At 50.8% G+C, this 16006-nt stretch overlaps 1 protein-coding gene across 1 annotated transcript in view; it reads right to left on the bottom strand.

Moving 5' to 3' along the window:
* Positions 1-1557: 1557 nt before the first annotated feature.
* Positions 1558-16006, bottom strand: part of LOC106843911 (stimulated by retinoic acid gene 6 protein-like) — a 58515-nt gene continuing 44066 nt past the window's right edge. Inside the window, exons 11-18 of the mRNA XM_044779192.2 lie at positions 14428-14503; positions 11949-12030; positions 11564-11612; positions 10978-11095; positions 9767-9886; positions 8348-8511; positions 7483-7629; positions 1558-6793 (exon numbers count right to left, since the gene is read on the bottom strand). Coding sequence (XP_044635127.1) covers positions 6645-6793; positions 7483-7629; positions 8348-8511; positions 9767-9886; positions 10978-11095; positions 11564-11612; positions 11949-12030; positions 14428-14503 — 905 coding nt within the window. The 3' untranslated portion in view covers positions 1558-6644. The remainder of the gene's footprint in view (positions 6794-7482; positions 7630-8347; positions 8512-9766; positions 9887-10977; positions 11096-11563; positions 11613-11948; positions 12031-14427; positions 14504-16006) is intronic.

The raw sequence follows: 16006 nt of genomic DNA on the forward strand, positions 1-16006 counted from the left end.
GGGGTGAGACAGGAAAGGGGAATAGGCAGGATATGGTTTTGTTTCTGATTAAGTGTCTTTGAAAATTTCCCATCTTGTCTAGATTAACAGGAAGTGGGATCTGTTTGACCCCAGGGCAGGTGGGGGCAGTTTGAGGGAGAGGAGGGCCTGGTAATGAGACATAGTGGTGGTAGCTGGGCTGTTCTAGGAAGGATTGCTGAGCTGGCAGAATCAGGAGGGGTCTGGCTTCCATGCTGGTCCATCCTGCGGGCGCTTAGCTTCCTCCAGGCTGTTGGGGTGGGTAGGGGTTCTTTTCCTCCCTAAAGCAGTCCAGCCTGTCCCCAGGAATCCAGGCCCCTGCTGCTCCTCCCATCTTCACTGCATCTCCAAGAGGAGGGCACCCTCCCTGCCCCAGGGATGGGCACTGCAGGGGAATCCCACAGGCCAGGTGGACAAACGGGCTGCCTAGCCTTGGTCCACATGACGGGACCAGGGACAGATATGGGTGCATTCTGCAATTTCCTACTTTGCCCCTGTAGCAGTCTCTGCTAATCAGTCACAGGATTCTCACTGGGATGTCTAGTTGGCAATGACATCATGCCCCACATGGCTTATAAGAGTCTGGGGAATGGATGGATTCTGAGTGGATCCTTCCTGAATGGAAGTCAGAAGCTTCATGTAGAAGAGGAAACAAAGTGTTACCAGCCTGTGCCCTGGTCATCCCCTACCCTGTCAGAGATGGCACTGGGGCTTCCGCTTCCTGAGTCCATGAAGCAAGTGGTGTTCAGGCGAACATCCTGAGGGGTACCTTGGGGAGGTGAAGCCTTGGCATGGCCTCAGGCCCAGCCAGCGGGGCAGAGACTCCAGTGGGGCTGGGGCAGCAGGAGCCACTCACCTCAGCTCCCAAGACACCCCATCCCTCTCCCTCCATGGCTCAGCCAGACAGGGGCCTAGACACTCATTGAGATCCCAGAGGACAGGACTCTGGTTAGTGGTGGGGCTGGGGTGGGGTGAAGGCAGCTGGGACAGGGCCTCCAGCTGGAGGGGGGAGCGGCCTCTCCTCTGTGGGCCTCTGAGCAAGTCACTACCCCACTATGGGCCTCAGTCTCCTCATCTGGAAAATGAAGGATGATGATTCTGTGATGTAGGCCTCACAGGGTGGTATGAGGTACAAGGGAGGAAAGGAATGTGCTGGAGGTGTGAGGGGAGAACAATAATGATAGTAATATGGCATGGAGTCCTCAGGAGGCCCTGTGAGGTAGGTGGTATTCTCACACTTTCTGGATGAGGAAATAGGCTCAGGGAGGCCAGGCTGCAGGCCCAAGACCACACCCTGGTGGGTGTGGAAGCTGGGACTGTTCTAGAATCAGAGCACACTGAAGGATGGAGTAGTTGTTAGCAACTGACTCGGATCAGGTGTCCAGGGTCTGGGTTAGGGGTCTTGGGGGAAATGGGGTGATGGGAGTATGGCCTCACTGACCCTGTTCTTGACCCTGGCAGAAGTGGCCTTCCAAGTTTGCCATCCTGGAGATGCTCCCCCAGAGAGCCCACAAGAAGTGGCAGCAGAAGAAGGTGAGTGTGCCTGTGGGGGAGCGGCTCCAGGGTCAAAGGAGAGGGGGCTCCCCCCTCTCAGCTGGAGATCTCCAAACCGACAGAGGAGGGCCCTTCCTCCTCCAGCCCTGCCTCCTTGTTCCACGGTGCCTGAAATCTTCCATTAGAAGTGACCAGGAGGAGGGCCTGGAAGAGCTGGGTGCAGGATGGATTTGGGGGTGGGGAGAGGCCAGAGACCACATGCCCTGTGATTTGCCAAAAGCAGGCCCTGGGAGGTGATTAGGAGGAGTCTGGTGTTCTTAGAGGGTGAGGGGAGCGGGAATTGAGGGGAGGCTGCTCCACTTGGGAATCCTGGGGTGGGCTGGGAGGTCGAGGGTGAGGAGTTTTCAGGGCAGGGTGCATGGGGGCACCTGAGAGTGGGAGCTCGTTACCGCTCCCACCCTGATGGCACAGGGTGTTGTTCCTTTCCTTGGCACGTTCCTTACTGATCTAGTGATGCTGGACCCTGTGATGCAGGATTATCTGGAGGTGGGTGAGCTAGGGCAGAGCAGCGGGGAGCAGGATCCTGAAGCTTGGGAGGAGAGCTCCCGCACTGAACCCTGAGCTCTCAGCACTTGGCAAACCTGTCCTGAGAGCCTCTCAGCCACCCCTGTGCATGACCCAAGGCTGTGCATAAGACACCCGTCCCAGTCCCCAGGCTGGCTAAGCAGCAGAGCCACCTGGCTGCAAAGCTGCAGAAGGTTTTGTGGGAGCTGGAGTCAGCCTCTCCCCCAGATGGTACCCATGGAGAGGAGACAGACTTTGGCTTCCTCCAAGTCTGGCAGCACATAAGTGGCCGAGCAGTCTCTTCCTGCCTGAGGCCTGTCTCCCTCTCTGTCATCAGAGAGAGCTGGGCTAGAAGATCCCTGAGCCTCAGCATCCATGTCCCACCAACCTGGAGCCCAGAGCCTGGCCTAGGTCCAAGCCCGTTTTCTGTGTGTGCTGCCCCCTCGAGGGCACTAGTGGTAGTGCAACATGAGAAAATGTGAGGATGGGCTAGTATGGGCTAGGGGGCTCTTTCTGAAGGACTTTGGCTGTCTGGCTCTCAGAATCAGATCCACCTCCAGAAGAGGAATAAGGTGAGTAGCTGTGGCACTCACTGCAGGGGAGGGGAGAGGAGTGGAAATCAGAAACCTTCTGGGCAGGATGCTCCCTGCCCCATCCCCTACATCTCACATTTATTGGGAGAGTTTGATAACAGAGAAGTGGGAAATCCACTGAATTGGGGGGGAGGGAAAGGGGCTGGCATCAAGGACAATTTCCGGAGGAGGGGCTATTTACACCCATCTCTGAGAACAGGTTGGACCAGGATGGAGTTGGAGAGGAGGAGGGTTCCCATGTGACCAAAGACCCAGGATGGAGCGCTTCCTCGCTCCTCACCCCCAACAAGGCCCCTGCAGCATCCCCCACCAAGGCCCTGTCTGCATTCTGTCCTTCCCTCTGGCCCCAGGAATACAAAGTAATGAGAGATTCTGCTGCTCCAGGTGGCTGCAGATCATTACAACAGAGCCTGAGGAGCGATTTAGGGCCAGGTTCCAGGACATGCAGCAGCTCAGCGAGAATGGGAGGTGAGGCCAGGCCGAACTTGGGTGAGGACACTTACAGACCCTGCCCTTGTGGCCAACTCTCCCTGGTGGCCGGCTCCACAGAGTCTGCAGCCATGGCCCCGGGTCAGTCCCAGACCTTGTTGCATGGCGACATCTGGTGCACCTGGACTCCAGCTGCTGGGCAGGCCCTGGGAGGGACATCTGAGGTGTGGCTCCTGGTAGGCTCACAGGCGCCACTCTGTCCTGTAGCTACAGCCTGTCCTGCCAGCTGGAGCCCTGGCTAGCCCTGGAGTCCTATTTGGCCAGCAGAACTCTGAAAGCCAAGAAGAACTGGCCATCATTGAGCTCAGGTGCAAGTGAGTGTCCAGGCTGGCAGTGGCTGAATCCTAAGGGCTCAGTAAAGCTTTGGGCTAAGCGTGGTCTTGGGGAGTCAGATCCCAGCTCCACTATTGACCAGTCCTGTGCCTGGGGTGAGTCACTTCAGCTTTCTGGGACTCAGTTTCTTCCTCTGTGAAATGGGTGATGCTAAATCATCGCTCACTTGGCAGGGACAAATGGGGTGCTGTTGACTGACCGAGCACTGAGCACCAGGCCTGGAGCTCAGAGTGCAGTGGGGACAGGCTGGGGAGGGTGGGCCGTCCCTGTCTTCTGTCTAGCCACCAGGCCTCCACCACAGAGCCCAGTACCAGTGGCACGTCAGTCTTCTAAGACCAGCTCAAGTGCGACCTCTCCCTCAGAAGTAGGGGCACAGCTGGGGCACTCGGGGTACACTGGGCCAGCTCCTCCTGCTCCGAGGTGAAGGAGAACATTGTGAGCCCTTCCCTGGGGTCTCCTGAAGGCCAGGAGAAGAGGGGATGACCCTGCGTCACCTTGCTGCTGCTCTTCACCAGCACCTGTTTATCTTTTGGGGAGAGCAGTGTTTATTTACTGTAAGTAGTAAATGCTAGACTTGAATAGTAGTATATTAACATCCTGTTTCTTTTACAGCCTGAGAGTTGAGGTTTTGTTCTTTCCCTTCCTATGCTAATTTAAATGAGATACAGACTCTCACATTCCTCCTTGAACCAAGAAATCTTGCAGGGTCATCAGCTTATTGTATGTGGGAGAAGGCAGAAGGGCCAGCTCTCCTCCCAGGCTATGGAAGGAGACCCCCAGAACCCCATTCCTCAGAGGACATGTTCATTTCAGTATCGTTAACCTGGGCCGGGAGCAGAGACAGTTCCCCAGAACTCCTGGGATTTAGAGGATGAAGGTACTTTCACAGGCAGAGCAACCACCACTGACATTTGGGTGTCTTTAAAAATAACACTTGCCAGGCCCATTTCTGCCCCAGGACAGTGGCTACCTTTCTACACTGTGGAGGAAGAGGGAACATTTTCTGCTTCTCCTGTTGAGGTTTCTTTTGGCAAAATATTAGAAACTTACGGTTTTCTAGTTCAGTCTCTGGAACTGCATCAGCAGTGAGTGGGGAAAAAATCTAAGGAGAGCAAACATTCCATGTGGAGAGGACGAGGCCAGAGGAAGATAATTTGCAGATGGACTAAGGGCTGGCAGGACTTTCTGTCCTCAGTCCCCTCTAGGGGCTCCATGATCACTCTTCACCTAGATTTGAATCCTCCTGGGATCCTTGTCCATGACCTTCCATTTCCTTTTCCTGCTTGTTTCATGTCGGGGGAAAGATTTGGGATGTACCTTTTAAGGCTGCAGCTGGGCCTCTTTTCGTAAACGTTTATGCTACCTATGAACTAGGACTTCCAGCATCCCTGCACATCCTTATACAATTCTTTTAAAACAGAAATTCCCTAGAAGCCCCCAGCCTCTCTGTCAGTACATCGTGGCCACTCCTCCCTGGCTGGGACCTGATAGATCACAGATGAGTTCTGATTTGTCAGAATATGGGTGCATATACTTAGCCAAGGAAAGACCCCCACACTCTGCTTTGGTGGCCAAGGTGACTTCTGGGGCTGAATCTACTAATAGGTCTAGAAGCAAATAGGGCTGGTGAGTGTAGGTCCTGAGGAGAATCCGCAGTAATTTGCAAGGCAACTACCTCAGGGAAGACCATTGCAGGCCCCTTTCTTCATGGAGCTGAGAGCACAGCAAGAGCTGTGCAGATATAAATCAGATCACCACAATGTGTAACATTACAAATGACAATAACTGATATTTATTGAGATTAGGATATGTCAGTTACGAGCTTAGAAGTATTTATATGTATTAACTCATTTTGTCCTCAAAATAATTTTGGATGTTACAGGTATTACTCCCTTTTTATATATAAGGGGAAAAGGAAGCACAGAAAGACAAAGTAATTTAGCCAATGTCACTCAGCTAGACGGCGGTGGTGTAGGGATCCCAATGCTGAGTCCCAATTTTCTCAGTTTCTAAAAGCAAAATGATAAAGCTTAGTTGCAGCGATTAAGTTAAAAGAGAAGTATGGCAGACACACTTAGCAACCAACACGACTGGGTTTACAGGAGGTGCTCAGTAATGATTATTGAATTTCAGTGGCTCTGGGACTTGGGAGGTGGACAGGGACTTCCCTCACCCTGTTGGTGGGTCCTCCTGGCACTTGCACAGGCTTCGTGAGTGACTTTGAATGGTCAGACTTTGTACAGGTTCTAGGCTATCAGAGATCTTAGGCTTCGGTGTGAAGAATTTCGGTAAGTACTGGGCCTTCTGCACAACAGGAAATGTCCAGGCCTCCCAGCCTGGCCTCTGGGCCTCCTTGGAATGGTCTAAGCAGCCCCCAGCACCCTGCACTGCATACACCAGGGGGCTCCCCCTCCTCAAACATGCGTGGGCCTTTCTGGTTCCCACACCCTTGCTCTTGTTGTCCCCCATCCGGAATGCCTGCCCATCCTGTCTCTGCCTTCTCAGATAGGCAGCTGTCCCAGGTGATGCTCCCTCGTTAGAGAGAATCTATGCATCTTCTTTGTGACCAAGACCCAGATCAGTTCGGATCTGTCCCTCATCCCAGTGGCCCTGGCAGGGAGAGCTCAGTGTGTGCCAGCTCACCCTCCCAGATTGGAGGCTGGTATCATGGATTTCCTTCTCTCCCACCACCGTGAGGAAGGCCTGGAAAGGAGGAAGCGACGAGGACCCTGTTGCATTAAGGCCATACTTTCTTCCAGAGAAAAACTGCGTCAAACAGTTAAACTCTCCTGATAGAGAAATTTTCCCACCTTCTTCAGTGACACAAAGTTCCATCCTGTGGTCAAACTAAGTGCTTCTCACCATGGAAGTCTCCGAGGCTGCCTCCTAACAGTGGATAGTGGAAATCATTATTAGGCAAAGTTTGTTTAAGAGTAATTCTCTTTAGTTCTTGATCTTTTTGCCAAGGGAGTGAATTAGACCTGACACTTCATTGTTTAGCCCAGCTGCCATCCTGGTCAGTGCTGTGTGCCATGTGCATGGACAGGGGCTGTGCATCGCATCACATTGCAGGGGACAGCTGCTGGGTAGCCCGGGCCTTCTCTCAGGGGCTGTGATCCTGGAATGGCCTTGTAGCAAAGTTGGAGGTCAGTGTCAGTGTTCTGAGCACGTCAACAGAATCTGGGTAAACTCCTGGGAACCATAACCTGCTGTTGATTTTCTGAGCGTGACCAGTCTGGGGTTGTTGATCAGGGTCTGCAGCAGGAGCCACCTCGTCCTGGACCTGGCTGAGACACGGGGACCTAGGATAGAATCAGAGCCGATGGATTAGGACGAGGGGCAGCTTGTCTCTGTCCTTCTGTGAGGCTGTAGGGAAAGCTGCCTGGTAGATGTGAGGTGTGGGAGAAGGAGCTGGACCAGGACTCCTGGAGACATGAGGGCGGGTGGAGGGATGTGCGTTTGTCCCACAGAGCCTGGTATCTGCAGTGGTGGGAGCAGTGGTGAACACAGTCCAGATCAGTGCTGACAAGACATGGCTAACTCGTGGGCTTCCCAGCAGAAGGCAGAGCAGAGTAACAGGGGTGGCAGTAGACAGTATAGAGCCTTGAGGGGGCAGGAGTTGGGGGCAGGGAGAACTTGTGGTGGGCAAACTGAGTGCCATCTTGGAGGGCATGCGGCCTGCAGCCTGGGATATGGGTGGGGTCTCAAACAAATGAGGAAAGGAGGACCCAGCCAGCAGAACTAGAGCTCATTTCCCAGAAGAAGGAAGAGCCCAGTCAGAAGGACAAGGACACAAGGCCTCGGGCCCAGAGCCAGGCTGACTGGGGACTAAGCCTCCTGGTCTTCCAGGTAGAAGGTTTCCCCGGGCAGGGAGTGTGGAGGAAGGGGGGCGGGGAAGGGTAACCTGGGACATCTCAGGGATCCCAGAGAAGCCTCAGTGTGCTTGTTTCCTGGTGTCCAACCCCAGTGTAGGTTCAAACAGGAGACTTACATGCTGACTGGTTTAGGTACCAGTATTTGATGGCCCGCTGCAGCCTCCTCTCCCTGTGGCCTGTGATCAGGATGTGGCAAAAGCTGACGAGCACAGGGTTGGTATGATAATGATCCACATAGAGCATGCCGATCCACGCACTGTAGCCTGAAATCCAGAAGACGAGTCAGGCCAGGCAGGACTGCCCAGGCCGGCCCCATCGTGCTTTTTATAGCGTAACTGCAGCATCACTTTGTTCCTAAATGGTGCCTGTGTCTTTGCTGAGAATCTAAAAAATGAGGTAGGAAGAGCTGGAAGAGTTCTTAGAGATGACATCCTAATCCATCCCTTTATCGGGAAATTGAAGCTCAGCGGGGCTCGGAGCCTCTGGCTAATATGGAGAAGGCATTGGTCATATAAGGACCGGTGAGTGAGTGAGTGAATGGACACGGCCTAGAAATAGAACAAAAACCATTTTTGCTCCACAGAAATGCCTTTGATTTTGGAGTATTTCAACTGAACAGACCGTTTTCTTAACTAAAGAAATTTCCAACTAATACCAGTAATTCTGAGATGTGTTCTTTCTCAAAATTTTGAGAGCCATGCATTCGTAAATTACCTGCTAACTGGACAGAATTCCACTACCTCTCACTGCCCGCCATGGTACCTCAGAGGTCTGTCACATGTGAGGGGTTTAATAGCCTGACCTCCCTTCTGAATGAGTGTGTTTTTCCTACTCAGCTTTGTAGCCTCCATGGGAAGATAAGCTCTGAATGTAAGTGAAGAGTGTGAACTGTGGCCTCTGACCCCTGCCCTCCAGGCAGCTTGTACAGAGCTAAAGACCAGCCCTCGCCAGATGCTTGGCCATCAGGGGCTGGCCACTCACCCATGTCTGCTCCCTCATAGCCACTCTGCATGATGGTCCTGTCGATGCGGGCGATGAGCCACGCGCCCAGGATGCAGCTGATGAGCAGCCTGGAGAGGCAGGCGCCCAGGCCCAGCAGCACGTTGTAGAAGAACAGAAAATAGTTGAAGTTGTGGAACGCTTTCCTGCAAACGGAAGCAGGCAGAGGGCAGCACCCTTTCAGTATGGGAAGGTGGCTAGGCAGGTGGGCTCAGGGTGTGCCCAGACCTGTGGTCAAATACTACATCTCCTGTCTGCTAGCTGCGTGACCCCGTGCTGTAAGCAGGAGCCGACTGTCCCCACCTCACAGCACTGGGGAGAAGACCAGCTCAGAAGCAGTGTAGTGGGCACTGAGCGCAGTGCAGGACAGACGTTAGCGGGGACTGTAAAGTTGCATGGAATCCTTGGGTTTTGGGGTTTCCTGTACAATAAGAAATCTCATGTTGCTACAGCTGGTTTTGTGGCTATAGCAGAGGCTATAACAGTGGAAAAGCACTGTTGTGACAGTGACATGCCCCTAGCGGGGACTGCTCCAGTTCCTCCAGATGAAACTTCCCAAATGACCACCTGATCCCATGGTTTCCTGTTGCCTATGGGATAAAGCCCAAGCTTTGCATACTGAATTTCTGGGCCCTCTCTGAGAGGGGCTTTCTGTCATTGTCACTTTGTGCTTCCTCCCTGACGCTCACCACCTGAGGCCATTGCACAGCCACCATATTGGATTCTCACTCTGCTCCCAACATGTCCTGCCTTTCATGGCTTCCTGCCTGTATCCATGAAGCGGGAGCTGCCAGCCATGCCCTCTCCTCATCTCTACCTGTAGGAATCCTGCCAACCTACTCAGCTCAGCTCAGCTCAGTTGTCCACCAGCAGCTGAGTTAATACTCCTGTCTCTCCTCCATTACTCGCGTTTCTCTAGTATCCTCCCACACCCTCTCGAGTCTGCCGTCCCTATGGGTCTGTGTCTGTCGGCTCCAGTGGACTGTGAGGAGCTCACAGGCAGGTCACATGGGGATATCTCTTTATCCTCAGTGCCCATGTGTTTGCTCCATGAGTGATGAACTGGAAAGGATTACCATGGGCCAGGCACTGTTGTTCTAAGTTCATATCTTAACATTTCATCCTCTGAACACCTCTTGGGGTATGCCCAGTTATCTGTAAAATGAGGAAGATGAGGTTCACAGGTGTTTAGTAAGGTCACCCAAGGTCACACAGCTCATAAAGGGTGGAGCCAGGATTTGAACCAGGCAGTTTGGCCCCAGAGCCCACTCCTGAACCACTGCCCCTCACCCCCTCAGAGAGTACAGAGTCCGCCCAGGAACCTGCCACGGGTGGAGAGGAAGGAACGAGAGACTGCTGAAGCCAAAGCCCTACAGTGCCTGTTCCCTTCTCTGCCCGCACCTGTTGTTGAGAGCCAAGGGCTTCTGCGTGTCGGCTGTGCCCATCTTTGGTTGCAGGAAGAAGCTGGTGGCGATCCATACCTGCAGCATCATGAGACCCAGGACGGTGGATATGGTGAGGCTGAAACACAGGGCGAGACCATCCTGAGGTAGCCTTGTCCACTCCTCCCAAGCCCTTCTCGAATGCCGGGTGATACAGAGGGGACAGGTGCCGATGGCCCGCCACACTAACAGTAGCACAAGCTTTGTGCTTTCTGCTTACAGAGCATTCTCACACTCATTGCGCAGATGAGAAAATTGAGGCTCACAAAGGGGAGATGACTTTCCTGAAGCTGCAGAGTCAGGTCTTCTGGCTCCAGAGCACAACTCCAGGGTTTAATTGATGTCCTTTTGTCCAGAGTGCGGGCAGCTGGGATGAGTGGTTTAACAGCATGGGACTCCATGAAAGGAATGGGGCTTTTAGAAGAGCTCATGAAGGCCATGAGAGAGTGGACAGGGCAGGCTCTGCCCCAGGCTCACAGGGGGCTCTAAAGGAGGAGGGAACCAAGGAGCTCAGAGCATGGAGGTCCCCAGACAGTACCACATCCCGTGTGTGCATCCTCTGAGCATCAGTGTGGGGTAGGGCTTAAGTGAGGCTTTGATGTTGATTGCCCAGCTCCAATCCTGTCTCTTCCCCCTCCTTGGACAAACTGCTTAGCCTCTCTGTGCCTGTTTCCTCGTCTGACAAAAGGGGGCTAATGTAAGCCCTAACCTTAAAGGGTTCTTAAGAGAAAAGATGCATAGTAAATTCTCAATAATGGCACCATTCACCTTCCTCTTCCATATGGGTAGCCTGAGGCTCAGAGAAGCAACTTACCCAAATTCAGAGCTGATCTAAAACCAAAGCTCAGATTCCTTCTTTCCTTCCACTATACTGTCCTCTCTCTCACTTCACCTCCCTGAACCTCAATCTTCCCAGCTATAAAATGGACATACATATATCTTCCCACACACAATTGTGAGGACCCTGCTGGACAGTGAGAGTGGAACCATCCTGTAAACTCTAAGGCTCCCATCCTGTGAGTTGCTATGATGGCTCATCCCTGCATCAGAGCTGAGAGCATGGTGTCACAGGTTGGTAAGAGCCCAGAGGGAAGGGGCATTTTGGAGAGGGGCAGCAAGAGCCCACCAGCCCCCAGGCCCTGGGTAATGACAGAAATCCCCAACACTTACGTCCCGATGCCCAGTCCTCGGAGCATCTCCAGGCCCTGGTTGTGGATGATGGGCAACACTAGGCCATACATGATTGCCAGGCCACACAGGCTCTGCACCACGTGGATGATGAGGTAGCCTGTGGGCCAAGGGAGCCCACAGTCACTCAAGGCCCCTCATGATCCAGTCCTGCATGTCCCTCCTTGCAGTCCCCCTCTATCCTCCTCTCACCGAAGCCCTGGCACTTATGATTATGCTGCTTCTCCTGCCTGGCATGACTTCCCTTTTCTTCCTGCTCGTCACCTGCTCATCCTCCCAGGTGCAGTTCAAATGTCAACTCCACTAGAAAGCATTTGTGCCCTACCCTGGGCGTGAACTGTCACTTCCCCCTCTGGGTCACCACCACCCTTAGTGTATACGCCCTGTGGGCTCAGGACAGATGGTGATGAAGATCTATATGAGTGTTGCTTCTCCCTCCTTCCTGCAGGTCCCTCGAGGAAGGGCTAGGGCTGCTTCTGCCTCACCTCTCTCCTCCCTGCCCACACCAGGAGTCTACCGGTGCCCGCGGAATGTGGGTTGACCGAATGGGTCACGTGATGGCACTTACCCCACAGAATGTAGGCTATTTGCCAGCCAGAATACCTTGCAATGGCCACCTGAGATTTAAAAGAAAGGGTGGTCTCTCAGAGGGGAGAGAACCTTGATTGCCTCTGACACATGCATCCAGCATCCCTGTCTCATTTGAGGTTCCCCGGCCAACCCACTGAGGCAGGTGTTGTGATCATCCTCATTTTACAGATGAGGAAAGCGAGGGCCGGATGGGCACAGTGACTCATCCCAAGTCAGTCAGCAGGAGAGCATACTAGAATGGAGGACTCTGGACTCCAGTCCAGGGCTCTTCCTCCCCCAGCTCCTGCCCCCATCTGAGAGGCAGAAGAGCAGGTTTTGGCAAATTGCTTAGTCTCAGCAGAGAGAGGCCTCTGCAGGCTTACCACACTCTCCGACGAGGAAGGATGGTGGAACTTCAAAGGCAGAAAGTGTTTATCTCCTGCCCACAACCTCCTCATGTGCTTTCTAGAGAAAGAGTGGGAAATTAGTAATGTCCATAACTACGGCTCTTTATGCACCTAGAGCTCAATAGATATAAACCAGAAGGCTTGTGGAAGGAGATGGCAGGCAGCTCAGCCCCCCTGTATTGACCACAGCTCATGGGACGGTTCTGATTAGCCTGAAAATCTTTAATATATTTTCTAAAAATACCATACACTTTCCTGGTCTTAATGGAGGCTGAATGTGATAGTTGACACTGTGTGAGTCTTTGATCTTCTTCATTTCACTCTATTATTTTTTCTACCATGAATATGTATTACTTAACTAATAATAATTAAAACAGAAAGCCATTTTTAGTGCTAGACCCACCTTATAACAACATAAAGGGAAAGGAAAAGGGCCACAACCCCTCACAACCCCACACCCCAAGAAATCCCGTGCGCTGGTCTGGCCCTTTGCATAAAGATTAGGTCGGCATAGTTATGATCACAGTCCATATCCACAGCTGTGTCCTGCTTTTTCTTAACCTCTGGTCTCCAGCGTTTCCCAAGTTGTTTTGCAATTTCGTGACCACTGAATTGAGAAGACTTAGTATGAAATAAAGGATGTAAATATCTCATTAATAGTTTGTATTTTATTACATGTTGAAATGATGGTGTCTGGCTTATGTTGGGTAAATTATTAAATCATTTTCACCACCCCTTTTACCTTTTTAATAGTGTCTACTAGAAAACTAAAATTGCATCTGTGGCTTTCGTCGTGTTTCTGTTTGGCAGCACTGGAGCAGAGTGCGCTACCAGGAACACGAACACACACAGATATATTTGACTAGAAAATTCCTGGAAGGAAACTCAGAAAATGAATGCCAATGTTTAGCTCCAGGGCAAAAAACTGGGGTCTGAATAGCAGGAAGACTTAGTTCACGCTACATACTTTTTGTAACATTAAAAAAAAGAGCCCGGGGGCCGGCCCAGTGGTGCAGCAAAGTTTGCACGTTCCACATCTCGGCAGCCCAGGGTTTGCCGGTTCAGATCCCAGGTGTGGACATGGCACCACTTGGGAAAAGCCATGCTGTGGTAGGGCTCCCACGTATAAAGTAGAGGAAGATGGGCATGGATGTTAGCTCAGGGCCAGTCTTCCTCAGCAAAAAGAGGAGGATTGGCAGTAGTTAGCTCAGGGATAAACTTCCTCAAAAAAAAAAAAAAAAAAAACAGCCTGTAAGTAGGTTGGAATAATGCTAAGGAAAATAAAAATACTGCCACAGTGGTAGTGCTTCCCACTTTGTAGGGTGCTTTCCCATCCAATATTTCCTTTGCCCCACGGTCCTGGAAAGGAGACAGGGCAAGGATCATCACTCCTGGGTGACAGGTGTGGGGGCGAGGGGCCAGCCTGGACAGGAAAGAGGCCTCCCCAGCACAGGTGCCCTCTCTTCCCTGTGCTGCCTCCACCCACGTCCATGCAGCCAGCTCTGCACAGTAGTTGTCCCTGGTTGTGGTCAAATGCCTCAGTGAAAATCTCCCAGCCACTTGCAGCCTAATGAAGGAGCAGACATCCCTACGTCAGATCGGGCAGGGAGAGCAGCAGAGTGCGATCCACCCACTGGGTCCAGGGAGAAGAAAGCAGAGAGAGGGAGCAAGCCAGGGTGGGGATGGAGAAGTGGGCCCTCTTCGTGCCAGGAGAGTCTTCTCTTGGATGCCATCTGCAAGAGACCCCACCCTTTGAGCAGCCAGATGGGGAGCATGTGAAGGCAGGATGCTCTGGAGTAGTGGGAATTGGCCCTGGGCTTCCTGTGAGTGAGTATGAGTTACAGACTGAGCCAGAAGGACAAAGGGGCAGAGGCAGAGAGACAGAGACAAGGGAGCAGTAGATACCCAAAATTCATCTGCTATCTGCATGCAAATGCTGGCTACAGATTGAAGGCCATCGCCTCCTCCTGCGCTGCTGTTCTTGAACCTGCTACACCTGGGCCCCTGGACCCAGTGTCCTGTGAGGTCCCCTTGAGCCAGATTCACCTGCCGGGAGCCCAGTGTGATTGGTTCTGAAGAGCAGGGTAGGTCTGACATCCAATAGAGATGCCAGAGTGGACAAGAAATGACGGTCTCTGGGGTCAGAAGACATGATTGGCTGCTAATTGCTTGGGTAAGTTATTTTGTTGAGTCTCAGATGTAAAAAGGGAGTTGAAAGTACCCCTCAGGGTTATCGTGACAATCTAAAGATGATTCTAGCACAACGTCTAGATGATAGTAGAAGCTCAAATCAATAGTTTTCTTTTTCTTACTACCAATAGATGTGGTTGTCCCTGGATCTTGCATAAACTCCTGGTTCCAGGGCTGCCACTGCTGCACTGCTCAGGAATTCTTAGGGAAGTCTGTCAGATGCTTTCCTGGCGGAAGACACAAATGACTCCCAGAGCCCTCTTACCTGTAACAGGCCAAAATGTGGAACAGATAGCTCACACACGTAAGGAAGGCAGGCAAAATGGTCACCACCCAGACTCCTAAAATAGAAAAAGCGGTATGAGAGGCCTCAGAAGATGAACCAGAAACAATATTCTCTGCAGAAACTCACATCAGACAGGTCTGGGCAAAATACATTATGCTTCCTTTAACATGTTCCTTGTGTAAATAAAGGTTTGCTTATATTTCTGTTTCATTTTAGGCACACAAACCCTTGATATACTTTATTTCCTATACAATCCTCTCCTTCGGTATTAATATTTTCAATTTACAGTGAGTAACGGGAAGAGAAAATTATGGAGTATACACATCACAGGTCGCCTCCATCCTTGTCAAGCCATTAATAGTTGAACTTGTAGCTGCCACTTTTTGGGTGGTGGTGACCCACACCCAGTTAACCATTAACCACGTGCAAGGATAACTGGAATCGAGAGGGCTGGAGTATCCATTCACCCATCTTCCAGCAAGTTTTGAATACTTCATATCTAATTTGCTTTCAGAGGGATTCTGTGTATTTCTGAGAGAGTGATGGAGAAACAAGGAAGGACGATGATTTGTGGTTGTAAAAGCTTCCATACGAGCTGGTTCTCAATAGGTGCAGAGAAAGCTTTGAAAGAACCCAACACCTCTTTATAATTAAAAGCACTCTATAAACTATAAATAGAAGGCAACTTCTTCAACCTGATAAAAAGCATCTGCAAAAATCCCACAGCAAATCATACTTAAGGGCAAAAGAGTGTTTTCCCCCTAAGTTCAGGAATAAGAAAATCAATATCCATTCTTGCCAGTTCTACCCAGCGTTGTACTGGAGGCTCTAGCCAGGGCAATCAGGCAAGAAAATGCATCCTGACTGCAAAGAAAGAAAGAAAGCCATCACTATATATATATATACATATGACTATATATATATATATGACTATATATATATGAATATATAGAAAATCATAGGGAATAAATTTTTAGAAAATTAATGAGTTCAGCAAGCTTGCAGAACACAAGACCAATATATAAAAATCACTTGTATTTCTGCACACTAGCAATGAACGATCTGAAAATGAAGTAAGAAAACATTGCATTTGCAATAGTATCAAAAAGAATAAAATACTTCAGAATAAATTTAGCAAAAGAAGTATACAACTTGTACACTGAAAACTACAAAAATTGCTGAAAGAAATTAATGAAGACTTAAATTAATGGAAAGACAACCCATTTTCTTATTGGATTTTCTCTGTTTACAGGGCAATACTCCTAATACAATTGATCTACAGATTCAACCCAATCCCTATGAAGTTCCAATGCCATTTTTGCATAAATTGATAAACTAATCCTAAAATTCATATTAAAATGAAGGGACTCAGAGTAGACAACACATTCTTGAAAAAGAAGAACAAAATTACAGGACTCACATTTCTTGATTTCAATCTTACTACAAATCTACCCTAAGGAAGACAGTGTGGTACTGCCATAAGGATAGACAAATAGATCAATGGAATAAATTGTGAATCCAGAAGTAAGACCTCATTGTCAGTGTATTTTCAGCAATG

Source organism: Equus asinus, chromosome 10, assembly GCF_041296235.1.
Source record: "Equus asinus isolate D_3611 breed Donkey chromosome 10, EquAss-T2T_v2, whole genome shotgun sequence".
Taxonomy (NCBI): domain Eukaryota; kingdom Metazoa; phylum Chordata; class Mammalia; order Perissodactyla; family Equidae; genus Equus; species Equus asinus.